This window comes from Onychostruthus taczanowskii, unplaced genomic scaffold (assembly GCF_017590055.1).
Source record: "Onychostruthus taczanowskii isolate IOZ18803 unplaced genomic scaffold, ASM1759005v1 scaffold42, whole genome shotgun sequence".
NCBI classification, from domain to species: domain Eukaryota; kingdom Metazoa; phylum Chordata; class Aves; order Passeriformes; family Passeridae; genus Onychostruthus; species Onychostruthus taczanowskii.
Window position 1 is genome coordinate 1,652,170 of NW_024501682.1, and position 14,954 is coordinate 1,667,123.

Consider the following 14,954-nt stretch of genomic DNA (forward strand, 5'->3'; position numbering starts at 1 on the left):
TGAGAAAGGTTTGGCTCAGTATTCTTAACACTCTCCCACCAGGTATTTTTATACAAGATAAAGATTTCCCAATGGTTTTCTGTTCCTCAGGGAGAACAGTCCTGGTGCTCTCAGTCTCTTACATAGCAGTCCTGGTGCTTCAGTCTCTTCACTGTTTTGATCATTACGGAGATCAGGATGAGGAATGATTCATGTGGATCTCTGGTCAGGGAGAGTAAGTTTCGATTTGTCAAGCAGTAAGAGAGAGAGCAGAATGAATTAAAGCCAAAACTGTTGAAACATTTGAGTGATAAGTGTGACAGCACAATTTTTAAGGGAAGTTGAGAAAGAAACAAGCATGGAATGCAATGATCAACTTGATGTGAGTACAAAATATGGTAAAGATGAGATGGATAACTTAAAGGGAGCCAGGGTACCAAGAAGTTTTGGAAATGCTAACATCAGTTGATAATTGAACTGGTGGATTAGATGGGATGGTCCTGGCAGTTACTGACAAGGACCAGGGAGATTATATTATGAGATGAATAGGAGAGCCCAGAATATGCAAACAGAAGCTTTGAAGGAGCAGCAGTTGGAAGGGAGAGTGAGTATGAGACTTTTTGGTGCAGCAGTCCCTGATGGACTAGGCAGTGTGTGAGGAATTGGTGATTGTGACACTGTGAGGCTAAAAGTGCTCTGCATTTGATAGTTGCCCTCAGGTTGGGCAGTGCATGTAAATTCCCTCCCTAGCCATTGTTAAAAAGACTGTCAGAACCCTGTACTGTTAAACACAAGTTTAAGTACACTCCTGAATATTGCTGAGGAGAAACTGGAAGTAGCCACATTGACACTTAGCTATTGCTAAGAAAGGTCTGTTAGAAAACATTGTTTCTTTTAATGCTTAGTCATGTTTTGGCTATAGTTTTGATTCTAGACTGTAGCAGCATCGTTGTGACATTGACCTAAGTTTATTTACCTTTTTGGCTGCTCAAATTAGTGCCTACAGCCACTAATTTTTAACAGTCTTTGTTCTCTCTGTAGTGTTTAGTAATTCCCTCACTGGAATTAGCTGGGAATAAATTCCTATAGAAGCATTTCAATTGGAGTCTTAGATTGCATTCAGTATTGATATTTTTACTACTTTAAGTTGTAGAAGTTCTTTTTAATCACTTTGGTTAATCATTTGTCTTTCTTTGATTTAAAATTTTGAAAGCCCCCTGGATAGTAAAACATTGCATGGGATTTGGTAAAGTTTTGCATGTGACTGAATTTGATTTTGAAGTAAATAAGCAGATATCTGTAGAAGGTGCAGGTCTGCTTAAAAACTTTGCCAGTAGTTGACAACTGTCAACTTCTTAAACTGTTGAATAAAAATACTGAGATATTCTAAATTGGTTTTGTTGCTGAAAACAAACTTTTCTGTTATACATATGAATTATCCACTTTCTCCTTTATTCTAGTTGTCATGGATGATGACGATGATGAATCCTGTCTCCTTGATCTTATTGGGTAAGTTTCCCACAAGAACTATTGCAGAAAAGTTGGGAATAATAATTTTGCAAAATCATCATCTAGAAGGTGATTCTGTCTTGGTATTGTCTAAATATGAGGTGACTTGCAATGAAATGAACAGACATGCTTCCACGTGGAGATGTGTGGAGTGCAAAGCCTTTAGTCCCAGCGGATGCTAGCTGACAGTCCACTTGCTGACATTCTCCTCAGGAGAGGCTAAGGAGAATGTGTGTTCATGGAGAACGGATTCTCTTCTCAGGTAGTGGTAATACCAGATCAGTGTTGATGCATGTTACTAGGGATGCTCCTACAAACTTCATAGCAAATAACTTTTTTTTTTATCAAATCCCCAAAGATGTCAATTTTTCTGAGTAATGGAACTAGATATTTTTTTTAATATTAGGCTTGTATTTTAAGGGAGGAGTAAAATTATTTTTTCTTAATTTGAAATACTTAAATATTTAATTTCTACTAGTAATCGACATTTGCATCTAAATGTTAGAAAAAAAGAATAGCTCTCTGTACTGTTTTCTATTCACATCAAAGAATTTACCAGCATTTTGGTCTAAGATACTTGATTTTAATAAAATCTGGGATTTTGAATGGACATGTGAGTTGTTGGTGGGTTTTTTGTCCCCCCCCACCTTATTTCCATAACTGATTTATATGGAGTTATATAATTCTATGTGGCAATCTCCAAAAGTAGTTAGGATAGCTGAAGCTTGAGCAAGTTTTGTGTGGATTGTATATGTGGCAAGTTGCCTTCCTTTGGCTATCATTTGTGTCAGTATTCAAGAACAGATAATATGCTATAAATGCATATAAAACACAAGAAGAGAATTCAGCTTTTCATGTCCAGTACTTTGTTCAAACTCTGTAGAAATTAGACTGATGTCAGTCTCATAGCAGCTGCTAAAAGATCATTCTCAGTTTATACAAGAATTTTTTCCTGTCTTAAGTGTAGGAAATACTTAAGCTTTCTCACATACCTGAAAACTTACAGTGAAACCAGCGAGAGCTGTAACTTCAGAAAAACCAACACACCCCAGAGTGGCTGCTGTAGTTGGAGGGTTGCTCTGGATGCTGTAACAAAAGCAGTGCCAGGAAAGGCTCAGTTACATTCTGTGAAGTAACTGTTGTTGAGGTTACTGATTGTGACCATGTGAAAACACTTCCTGCTTAGAACATGAACGTAAAGATGATCATGTGACAATTAAGTGCTCTGTCATGAGCTCTGTCTTCATGAATCATGAAGATCCTGCTACAAGATCACAGGTGGTCCAGAAAATGAAGTGCTCTCCATACAGATGAGTGTTTGTGTGAAAAATTACAGTGTTCTTGCTGCTGCTGGCGGCAATTATTGTCTTAAGCATCTAGAAGAATGGAAAACATTTTTTTTTTTAATCTGATCTATGATTTGGTAAGTGCCATTTAAAATTCCTTCCTTACTGAAGACAATATTTAAGGTTATGAAGTGTTCTTAATTTTTAATTGCATTTTGCATGATTGGAAGACAGTGAGTGTGATTAGTATTAAATGGCCTAGTTATTTGACTGATAAAATTCCTGAGCATAATAGAACCCTATAAGAGATCATGAGTTCTGTGCTCCTTAATTTTTGAAATTCTGTGACATCTACTATGAAATGACCTTTGTTTTAAAATATATGTGAAACCACTTCAATATCGTAAGCATAATAGTGCAGTAAAGTCCCTGCCAAGTACCTTCATGTCTTTTGTAAACCCGTAAACACAGTTTGTTTTTTTTTTAAAGAAAAAGAAGGGAGTAGAGGTGTGTTTGTCCTTTTAGAAGAGTAGTTGTGAGCTTGGAAGATCTTTGACTTTATGCCTCTTTATTTTCTAGGACCATCAAGCAAAGAGACATTTTTAGTTACTGCTTTTTTAAATTATAATCTCCTGCTTCTAAAAAATATTTCATTATTACTTGTTAATCAGTAAGCATGTTTTAAAAATCAAAGAAATCCATGTCAGTTTACTCCTTATGCTAAGGGAAGTGCTGTATAATTGTTGCATTATAATCCATGTAACACAGCCTTTTGTTCTTTTTACTTGGTCCGTATATACAGCTAAATTAATTTGTATTTGTATTTGTTTGAATTTCTCACATTCATTCTATCTTGACTATATTTTTACTGAGTTATTTAGTGCTAGCGCTAAGTTAATTAAATACATTGAAATTCATAATATTTAGTAAATTATTTCTATGGTTGGTTTCACTTGGAAAAGGTGCCACTTTTTCTTCATGAAGGTACTGTTACTCTGGCAATCATAAATTTTTATTAACTTGTGTCAAAGATGACAGAAAACCCGTGAAAGAATCAGGTTTGTAAATACCCTATTAGATGCTAGCTAAACAAGGCATTACAGTTTAGCTGTAGAAACTGTAATGACCTGTTTTATTTCTCACATTATTTGGTGGTAGTATATTCCTTAGGTTTTGTACTGTGTGTTGTCATAAAATACCATGTTTTTCAAGAGAACATGAGTATCACCCTCATAAAGTGAAATACAGCAGAGTACAGCTAAAATTTTGTGATCAACATAGTTTATTTGCTTGAAATGCCTTGTTACAATGGCAGCAGATATGATTGGCGTCTGCAGGTTGTGCTGATACAGAAACACAGAGCCCCAGATGATACAAACTTTCTGCTTTGCATTGGATTCAATGAAAGATGTGTTTTTACTAGAAACCTGATTTATATGAGTACAGTATGTGGTTTAGTTAAATTAGCCTCACTAGTAAAAAGGATTTCACAAAAGTGCTAACTTCTTCATTTTTTTTTCCCCTCCTTCAGGGACCCACAAGCGCTGAATTATTTTCTACATGGACCTAGTAGTAAATCTGTAAGTAGCATTGCTGTGTATTAGACATAGATAATCTTCATTGAGTGTATTAGTTCTAAACGTTATTTTTGTCTTTTACCAGAGCAATGAAGACTTGACTAATGCAGAATATTCTGTAGCCAACTCAAATTCGATTTTCGCCAACTCCAATGTAAGTGGTCAGGAGATAAATTACATCAGTATTGAGATTGCATGCTTCTCTGTGCCTTTACTTGGCTTTCATAAAACTGAATGAAGTAGATGTGGGTTTCAGCTTTTTCATGTGAAAGCCCTGAATACTAACACAGAACGTGTCTTATGCTGTTAGTATTTTAAGTATTTCAGTGGGGAATTAATTGAAAAATACTGCACTGTTGGGATGTGTTTTGTCAATATGTAAAGCAGCTTGCTGAGCAGTGAAAATGCTCTCTGGTGTAATTCTCCAGTAAACTGCATTTGTGGCTTTAGTGATTGTAGGAGTAAAAAGATAGACCTTGAAAGTTAGTCATACATATGCTTTCTGTGTGTGTTAGAATACCTTTTGTTTCTTACTTTATGTAGATTCTGAGCTGGCAGGGTTTTTTTTCGTTAATGAGTGTTGGGGGTTTTTTTTGCTTTTTGTATTTTTTTTTTTTTTAGACTCAGGAGGTAATTTGGGATGTGTCCTTCCTGCAACTTCATTGTTAGGGAAGTTGCTTTAAATTCATCAGGCGTTGCAAGAAGTCTTCAGTGTTCCTTCTTGCTGGGAGTGTTTTGCAGCCCTGGACCACGTTTCACACAAATGACGTTGTGGAATCCCAATCCTTGGTGATAAATTCAAGGCTCTAGTGTGGGTGGTAGTCATGTTTTGAGTAGAACATTGGACTAGAGATGTTAAGAGATCCCTTCAGATCCACATTTCTTTGGTTTCTTTTGTATGTTTTTTAAATCAACTGAATTGTTAATCCCACAATTAAGTTATTTCAATACATAGAATAGGATTTTCTTGGTAATTCCTCTTTCTGTTGTACTGTTACCTTGTCTGTTTGTCTCGTGTTCATAACAGATTCATGGATGCACTTGTAGGTTTAAGTAATATTGGTGTGAAGAAATTCTGAAAACTGTTAATCTGTGTGTGGAGAACTAGTGACTTTCCTGTATACACAGTAGTGTAAAGTGTTTGTCCTGTCCTTCCCCTTTCAGTATTGTTATTAAATATTGTAGAAGAAACAGACAAGCTGGTGGAGATAGTGGTGGGGGAGTAGGGTACCAAGAGTAACAGGGCATGCACAATTTTCAGCTGATGGGAAACGGTGGTTTCAACTTGGTACCACGCTGTGGCCATTAGCAGACAGCAGCTGCCTGGATGCAGCGCTAGCAGAGATGGGGTTTGAGGACTTATCCTAAGAAAAAACAGGTTTTGGGGGAAAAAAGGGTGACATATGGCATGCATTTGTCATAGCCTAGACTTCCTAGTTGTTCTTTGTAAACATCCTTCTGATGAGCAAGACTAGGTAGGCAGGAGTCAGGTGTTTCAGGTGTATTTTCAGAAAGTGAGTTTCCTTGAGTAATTTTGAGGGGCGGTTGAGAGATTCTGGACAAGGTGGGAGTAGCAGTTGGAACAAATAAAACACTTGGTGAAAGCTAAGAGCTTTGTGGTGTGTGAAGTTTGGGGTAAGTAATCTAGAAGGCAGGTGATCAGAGAAGCAGGGATTCCTAGTACATGTTCCCTGAATGACACACTTCAGTTTAATTCTCAGCATGCTCTCTCCTCATCCTTTTATGTCTCACAACGACCACCAATGCCATCTTCTCTTCCCTTCTCCCTCCTGTGGGAGCCCTGTGCTGACATAAGTGAAGAAAGACTTCATTACAAATTCTTACAGATTCTTACAGTTCATTGGAAAGGAACAAGTGTTACCATAAACAGATGGTTTCACAGTCCCTGCTTATAAAATGGGATACCTGAAAAGTTAAATGCTTCTGAGGCTTTTGTCATTAAAGTTTTTGCAGATACTGAAAGTTCTGTGTTTGTATATATTCAGAATTGCTACTATGAAGTAGGGTTGCCTGTCTTGCTGCTCATCTCAGCCTTTCAGTGGCTGAGTTTACAAATTCAATGTGGAGGGTTCAGTACCTCAGCTGGTAGCATGCTCAGCCAACACCTAAAACAAGCAAGATGAAGTTCCTGCTGACTGAAGGAAAAGAAAGCACTCTTTCCACTACCTTACACTGCCCTCCATACCCCATCCCAACTTCTCCTGAGTTGAGTCTGTGCCACCTGTGCTGATTCCAGGCTAGTTTCCTGTGGCAGTTGTCACGAGAGGCTTCCCTAGCCATTTCCCTGTTACCTGGCTCGTACTGGGTGGCTGCTTCCATTCTCCTGTTAAAGTATAATAGGACAGCAAAAGAGAGCAGAATATTAATGGAGCTGCTGAGAATAAGACTCTTCTTCTTGGGCAGCATATTCATGAAGCTGCAGAGGCTTTGGTTTCTTCTTGAAATTAGCATGATATTCTGTGTGGCTCTTCTGAATCTGGACAGTAATGATTCAGATGTTAGCTTGGAAGGTTAGTTTTTGCATATGAAATTATTTTCTAATGTTAAATAGTTCTGGGAGCAGGGAATGGAACTTGGGATTCTCTGTTCCTGTGGGAGAGTTTTAAGCTATTAATCTTGATTGCATGTAATATTATTTATTAGTATTATTACTGGTAGTGGTTAATAGTTGTATTGTTTGTACTAACTAGAATAGCATTACTGTAACTGTTTAAGTTACACAGTTGTAAAAGATTTCAGTTTGGTCATTTACTTGGAGACAACTTAGAGATGCAGTAGGGAATCCCCCTGAACCTGACATTAAGAGTCCTAATTATAGCCTAGTTAGTGATTCCTTTTTACTCTGCCGAGTGGTAGCTAGGTACAGTTGAGAACCTGATTTGTAGCTTTAGGTGCTCCTGAGGTTCAGACACTGACACATTTAAGCAGTGGTTTAATTCCTCTATTAACATAAATGCTAAAAGTTTGCTGTAGTTTAATAGTAACTTGAAAATATTTTATCTAATCTTAAGAAAAATCTTTAAATATTTTAAAATATGACTGAAGTTTCAGAAAGTACAGTTTTTTTCATAAACAGATTGGGGTAAAATTTTGAATAAGTATGCTTGGGGAACTGAAGTTAGGGCGGGGACATCATTGCATGTGATAATTATGGCTTGCAGCATCTTCACACTGTTTACATGAGGTGAAAAACAAGCGTCTATGACCTTCAGGGAGTGAAGGCTCAGAGTATGAGTGTGACTGATAATTGCACACCCACAGTTTCCATTTATCCTGACCTAAAAAGAAACTGGTTGTTGCTTCTGAATAGCTGATATGCAATCATGCAGTTTAGAAAGTTGTACTTTGCTTAACTTAAAACTATCATGAATAGTATTATGCATTTAAATTTGTCATTCTTTCTGCAGGAACCTGATGCTTGTGTTGTCTAGAGTTTCTGGACAGAACTTTGTTTTAGGAAGATCTTGACAGTAGGCCAGAGTAAATAGGTTTTGATTTTCCTTAGCATGGCGTTAATGGATGTGGATTTGACAGATTTTTTCGTTAAAGGTGCCAGTGTTTATAGTTCTCAGTAATCTTTTTATGAGCATAAACCACAGTCTGTAACACTTTTTTTTCTTACTGTCTTGTTTCTAAAATTTTTTTAAACAAGGAGCTAGCATAATGCCTTAACTTTATGAAATGGTCACTAGTTTATACTAAGGGATTATAGAAATGCTGGTAGGATTTTGGAGGCCAGCCTTGTTTGATAGAAGTCAGTGGAAGAAAAGCTTTCTTCTGCCTTTTCTCTGCTTCTACTGTTGCTACTGAAGCCTTGCCCCAAACTGAATTAGAGTGGAGGTGTTTTCCCTCCTTGTTTCTTTTATCCTTTTGTCAGTAGAGCGCTCAGCTTGAGGGAGGGAAAATGGCACTTTGAGAGCATTTCACATCCTCTTGAAACAATGCAGCTGTAGGGCTAAGTGCTGTGTATTGTGAGATTTCAGAAGGGAAAGGAGAGAAGCATCTCCAGCAGTCTGATGGTGTGAGCGGGGTATCCATGACCTGTTTGTGCTGGCTCACTGTATGGGGTCAACATCACCCTGCACATGCTGTGGGAAGAGTATAATTCTGTGTCGAAAGTTTGCGTGCATGAAAAATAACAACTAATGAGGAAACAAAGCAGATACTGAAATTTCTGAAAGTGATTTATTTCTTGTTTTGCATTTCAGAACACTGATCCTAAGTCGTCTGTAAAAGGTGTAAGTGGTCAACTTGGAGAGGGGCCTAGTGATGGACTGCAGCTGTCCAGTAGCCTTCAGTTTCTTGAAGATGAACTTGTGTCTTCTCCTTTACCTGATCTTACTGAGGATCAGCCTTTTGATATTCTTCAGAAGTCCTTGCAGGAGGCCAATATTACTGAACAGACTTTGGCGGAAGAGGCATATTTGGATGCCAGTGTAGGTTCTAGCCAACAGTTTGCACAAGCTCAGCTTCATCCTTCTTCATCAGCATCCTTTACTCAGGCTTCTAATGTTTCTAATTACTCAGGTCAGACGTTGCAACCTATAGGAGTTACTCAAGTGGTACAGCAACCTGTTGGAGCATCTTTTGCAAGCAATACAGTTGGTGTGCAACATGGCTTTATGCAACACGTCGGAATTAGTGTTCCCGGCCAGCATTTGTCTAATAGCAGCCAGATTAGTGGTTCTGGGCAGATCCAGCTGATCGGTTCATTTAGTAACCAACCTTCCATGATGACCATCAATAACCTCGATGGATCTCAGATAATACTGAAAGGCAATGGTCAGCAAACACCTGCAAACATGAGCAGTGGCCTCGTGGTTCATAGACAAACTCCAAATGGGAACTCGCTGTTCAGTAACTCAAATTCAAGTCCCGTAGCACAACCTGTAACTGTTCCATTTAGCAGCACAAATTTTCAGACTTCATTGCCTGTCCATAATATCATCATTCAAAGGGGTTTGGCGCCAAACTCTAACAAAGTTCCTATTAATATCCAACCAAAGCCTATTCAGATGGGTCAGCAGACTGCTTACAATGTGAATAACTTGGGAATACAGCAACATCATGTACAGCAAGGGATTCCATTTGCTTCTGCAAACTCACCTCAAAGTTCAGTAGTTGGTCCTCATATGTCTGTTAATATTGTTAATCAACAACAAAATACAAGAAAATCAGTTACACCTCAAACAGTTAGCAATGCTGGAGGTAGTATTGTTATCCATTCTCCTATGGGACAGCCTCATGCACCTCAAAACCAGTTTCTCATACCTACAAGTTTGTCTGTTAATTCTAATTCAGTTCATCATGTCCAGGCCATAAATGGACAACTTCTTCAGACTCAGCCTTCCCAGCTGGTTCCTGGCCAAGTGTCTGCTGAGCATGTAATGCTTAACAGGAACTCTACAAACATGCTTAGAGCCAACCAGTCATATTCAGGACAGATGCTGAATAATCAGAACACAGCTGTTCAGCTTGTTTCAGGCCAGACATTCACAGCTCCTGGAAACCAAGTTATAGTAAATCACGGAACTTCCCAAATTGTTGGTGGACAGGTGCCACTGCAGCAGGCGTCACCAACGGTGTTGCATTTGTCACCCAGCCAAGCGAATGTTTCTCAAGGCAGATCGAGTTTTACCACCATGTCACCTGGGCAGTCCACAGTCTCAAATATGTCAGCTTCTAGTCGATTTGCTACTGCGAGTTCTTCTGGTTCAGTGCACCCCAGCCTGGGAGCATCCGTTCAGTCTGTCGCGTCGGGAGGGAGCTTTACGGGAGATCAGCTGGTCCAGAACAGAGCTCAAGTTGCCGTCAGTGCATCACATCGTCTTCCAGCATCCTCCTCCAAGTCTGTCAGCACCTTTAGTCACACGTCTGTGGGAGTAACACAACAACAGTTTGCCTTTGGTCAGGTATGAAAGCTGCTTGAGAATGTAGCCAAAGAAAGGCTTCTAAGCTGTGCTAAAATCTGGTTAATACACAGAATGTTAACTTTGCTGGTTTGTATTATTACAAATACTGTGGAACTGCTGAAAATTACTGTAACCCACAGTCATAATTTCACTTGGTATTTTCTAAATCTGTTATTGAGGGAACAACTCTGTTACTTTGATTAATTCCAAAGATTTTGTTATAGTGTTATTTTCAGAAGTGCTTAGCATTGGTCTGTGTCTGCTCTTGTTTAAAGGAATGGGCATTGTAAGTTTATACAATTGCAAGCTCTCCTGTAAACCTTACCATAGGCTAGATGTAAAGGCTCAGGTTCATTCTTAGCACTTAAGTCTTTCTACCTCACCTTTCTACCTATGCATTTTCAAGGTTTGACTTAATTGAAATTGCAGATGAAAAGGTTTCTTGGGCTTCCTTTTGTTATTTATCATATAGGTGCTTTCATTATGTGTGTCTGGAGCAGTTAGAAGCTTTCAAATTTGATGCAAAGACAAGAAATGTTTCTTAGAATCCTTAGAAAGAAACATGTTTTAAAACAGTTTGTAAAAGCATAACATTAAAAAAAAAACCTCTTAAGAAGTAAAGCTAGTATTTACAAAAAATCAGAATTCACTTTTAAGGTTTGATGTTGTCTGTTTTGTAAGTAGATATACTTGCAGTATATATTCAACTCATTTTTTTCTGTTTTCATAAGTGAACTTACAAACAGTCAAAAGTTTAAAATAAAAACATTCATAAAGTTCCAGAGTGAACTGCCAATTTTAGCTCCATGACTTCTAAGGCAGTTAGCAACAAGCTATTAAATTTCTGTAATTTTTTAACTTTTTCTTTTTTTTTTTTGGTCATCTTAAAATACTGGTCACTCTCTCAGAATGTATCTGCACTAATTGGATCTTTCTCCTTTTTCTTTTACTTCTTTTACTTAGATCTTTCTTTTTCCAAAGGCCTGATTGATTTTTTTTTTTTAACCAAACCCAAAGTCTGCAGTGAAATAATGTCTTAGAAAATAATGTGTATTTAAAAAATTAGTATGAACATGTTGTAGAAACATTTGCGATCTGTGTCAACATTTCTGGTGCAGGTTGTAGGGTTTTGTTTGCAGATGAGCAATTTGAGGCCTGTCTGACTTTCTCTTCATGTGTCTACATCTTCCTATTTGCAGGTCGTGTGCTGGGTCAGTGAGTTTCAGCAGTTATAAAAGCAGAGTATTTCTTATTGCTGTAAAAGATCATTTTGTTTTTGTGCTGAAATTTCAGAGCTGTAAATGGGAACTTACAGAGTACAAATAACACTATTTACCAGAATCTTTTTAGTTTGTTTGTACTTGCATTTTAAACATTGTACTTTATACTAAACCATGTATCATTCAGTTGCTAAGCAGCGGAGGGTTTATTCCACTGTGAGTTTTTTTTTGTTTGGGAGAGAAACTTCATCATCTTGCAGTTTTGGAACTCTGAGAAGCTGTGTTTTCTAAGGGCCACTTGTAGTGGGAAATGAGTGGTCTTGTAGAATGCAACTGGTATATGTTTGTGCTGTTAGTGTAATTTCTGTTCTCCTCTGATTTATTTTATAAAATTCTTGAACTTGGAAGGATTGAGATGTGTGAAATTTCACCACTGGTGAGTTTGAAGTTAAAAAAGTATACATGGAGATTAATTTTATGTGCATTTTCCTTGTTTTTCTTAAAGCTTTCAGTAAATATTTCACTGTGATTTTTAAAAAAAATTTGTTCTTTATTTTATGTTTGTGACACAGAAAAAGGCCGTGAATCAGACATCACCAGTTTCTGCATCGAAGACACAGGACAATTTGAGACAGCCTCAGCTAACAAATCTTCTGAGCAACACACTATCAGGTCAACTAAGGTCTTTTTAACATAATTTTCTTAATTTTCTGCAGCAACAGAGATTCGTTCTTCTTCAGTGTGTCAGACTTAGATAGATGCCTCATGCTCATAGGGTTCTAAATGTTGTTGGAATTTTATTTTTAGAAGAATTCAAGCTATATTTTTTCAGTATCGAATGTGTGCTTTGATTTTTCCCAATCATGGCACTTCATTTTCTAGAGAGACAAGTTGAATCTTTACAATAAGCAATTATTTCTCTCCTCTATAAAATCCAAAATTGTACCTTCTTTCATTTTTTTTTCTCAGCTTAGGAAAATAGAAATACTTAATTTTCAAAATGCAGACATTTGCTAAAATTCCATGAAAGTTCTAGAAGGTTGAGTATGGTGGCTGCTTCAGTTACAGAGGGAAGAGAAATAGGTATTACAAGTTATGTGCAGGCTGTCATCACTCACTTTGTTCTTGAATGTGTCCCTTTCAGTTAGAATAGTTTATGCATTGTTCATGGCAAAATAGCAGCTTTTCAAGCAGCACTGTGCTACTGAAAGAACAAAACCAGAACATTCAAGGCAAGCAGAAAAATGCAGTAACCTTCCTGTTCTCTTCGTACATAAGTAATAGGACCTTTTGAATAAGGTCCTATACTCTACCATTTTTTTCCCTTGTGTACTGTTATGTATAATTTGATTATACAATCAAATTATACATAACAGTATATGTCCCTGTATGTCCAGGGAATTCTATACAATCTGCACAGTATGCTGGGTGTCTTTGGGGGAAGAAATCCTTGTGTACTGTTATGTATAAGCTGTCCAGGGAATTCTATACAATCTGCACAGTATGCTGGGTGTCTTTGGGGGAAGAAACCTAATAAATTCTTACTTGTTTTGGTTGTAAGGTAGCATGACTGATAAGATGCTGTTTGGATTATGAAACAAGGCAATTGAAGGAAGTCTGCCTATATAAAAAAATCTAGGGGAAAAAATATGCTTGCTAAGTACTTCCAGGAGCTCTAGAAAAATTTGGGTAATACACTTAAGGGAGGATTGGTATGAAAAACTTGATAAAATTTACTGTATGGTTTTAGGCAAATTCTTGGGATATTAAAGTTACAGCACTTGAATTTCTTCTTATGTTGCAGTACCATGGTGTGATGTGATTTATATCTGAGGATTTTTATTGTTTTCAGGCAAAATAGCAGTCGTATTTAATTTTTATGAGCTGGTTTCTCCACAGGATACTTGCACTAATGCTTTTAAGCATAAGAGGTAGTTTTCCTAAAAACTCAAGTGAAATTATCAGGATAGGTATACAGAATTATTCCCCTCTTGCTTAGGATGACAAGAATCTTTTAAACTTTCTTTTATAGGACAGGACTCTGGAGGAAAAATCATACAACAATCTCTAGGAGCAGCACAGCCACAAGAAAAAGTGATAGGATCGTCATCAGTTCAGCAGAGTATACAGGTAGAGAACACTTCTATTTACATGGTTCCCTGTTTGTCCTGGTTTTGTCTGGGATAGTTTTGTCTGGTTTTGATGGTTTTGTCTGATTTTGTCTGGGATAGAACTAATTTTCTTTTTAGTAAGTGGTACAGTGCTGTGTTTTGGATTTGGGCTGTAAATAATGTTGATAACACCGCTAGTGTTTTAGTTACTGGGCAGTGCTTACTCTGCAAGTCATGGCCTTTCCAGTGCCCCTTGCTGTGCTAGTGACACACATAGGACAGCTGGCCCAAAGTGCTGGAGGAATATCCCGTACTGTGGAATGTAGCGTTCTGGGTGTGAATGTAGGAATTGCTGCTCGGGAATGGGTTGGGCGTTGTTCAGAGGGAGCAATTTCATTGGGCATCACTTGTTTCTTCTGGGTTTAATTCCCCCTTTTTCTCTTTTTCATGACAACTTTATAATAACTATATCATTACTATATTATTTTATTTTGTTTCTGTTTTTCAACTGATCTTATCAACCCGCAAGGTTTACTTTTTTCCCTAATTCTCCTCTCCACTGGGTGAGGGGAGGTAGTGAGAAACAAATATGGAATCATTGTAGGTTTTTTGTGGAGTATATGAATTCTCTGAAAGTTGGCAAATTCTACCTTGACATAATAAATGTTGATTATTTTGCAAATTGATACACTGAACGCTGCTTTGAGATTCAGTTCATTAAGTGGAGTCTGACTGTACTGTTCCCTGAAGATAATTTTGTATGACATAGCAATTCTTCATTGAGTTGGCCAGTAGTTCAACCTACTCTTCTTATTATTTCTTACAAACTCAGCTGTTCTCTAGCTGACTGGGAGACAGTCGCTCGTGAGAAGCAGCAGAACAGTTCCACCGGGTCTTTGTTTTATTCTTTACTGCAGTCTTCTTTTACAATCAAAAGTTCTCCCACATAATGCAAGTATGCACAAAAACACTGTCCAGGATGAGGCTTTTTTGGAGAGCATCTGACTTAAAATTTTTGTTTGTAAATTTGTTTGTCAATGCAGTAGGACAGGAATATTTTCCCATGTCTTATTGGTGTACAAGTAGAGGAGAAGGTACAATGGTGCTCAGCTGGGACGTCAGACTGGTTGTGTAATAGTTGGTCAGATGTTCATTCTGCTTGGTGGTGACTATTTTTGTGCTCTGAAGTTGGAGGCTTTTTGAGGCAAATACTCTTCCAGTGTGCCTGCTGTGAAGCTTTACCCCCTCAGAGAGCCTCAGGTCTTAGGAGAGTGTTCCCAGGAAAAAAATCTTGATTTCATTAAATGTCTAAGGAAAGGGGAAAATTACTTAGATATCT

The 14,954-nt window shown here is 37.7% G+C and overlaps 1 protein-coding gene across 9 annotated transcripts in view; it reads left to right on the top strand.

Annotated features, from left to right (window-relative positions):
• The window catches only part of BICRAL (BRD4 interacting chromatin remodeling complex associated protein like), a 99,491-nt gene that overhangs the window by 23,593 nt on the left and 60,944 nt on the right, over nucleotides 1-14,954 (top strand). For all 9 annotated transcript variants that reach the window (XR_005953341.1, XR_005953342.1, XR_005953343.1 and 6 more), the window contains exons 2-7: nucleotides 1,440-1,488; nucleotides 4,306-4,354; nucleotides 4,437-4,505; nucleotides 8,581-10,284; nucleotides 12,077-12,176; nucleotides 13,537-13,634. Coding sequence is in view for 6 of the 9 variants with exons in the window: in XM_041413621.1 (XP_041269555.1) it covers nucleotides 1,445-1,488; nucleotides 4,306-4,354; nucleotides 4,437-4,505; nucleotides 8,581-10,284; nucleotides 12,077-12,176; nucleotides 13,537-13,634 (2,064 nt within the window). In the remaining 3 variants the exon portion in view is untranslated. The remainder of the gene's footprint in view (nucleotides 1-1,439; nucleotides 1,489-4,305; nucleotides 4,355-4,436; nucleotides 4,506-8,580; nucleotides 10,285-12,076; nucleotides 12,177-13,536; nucleotides 13,635-14,954) is intronic.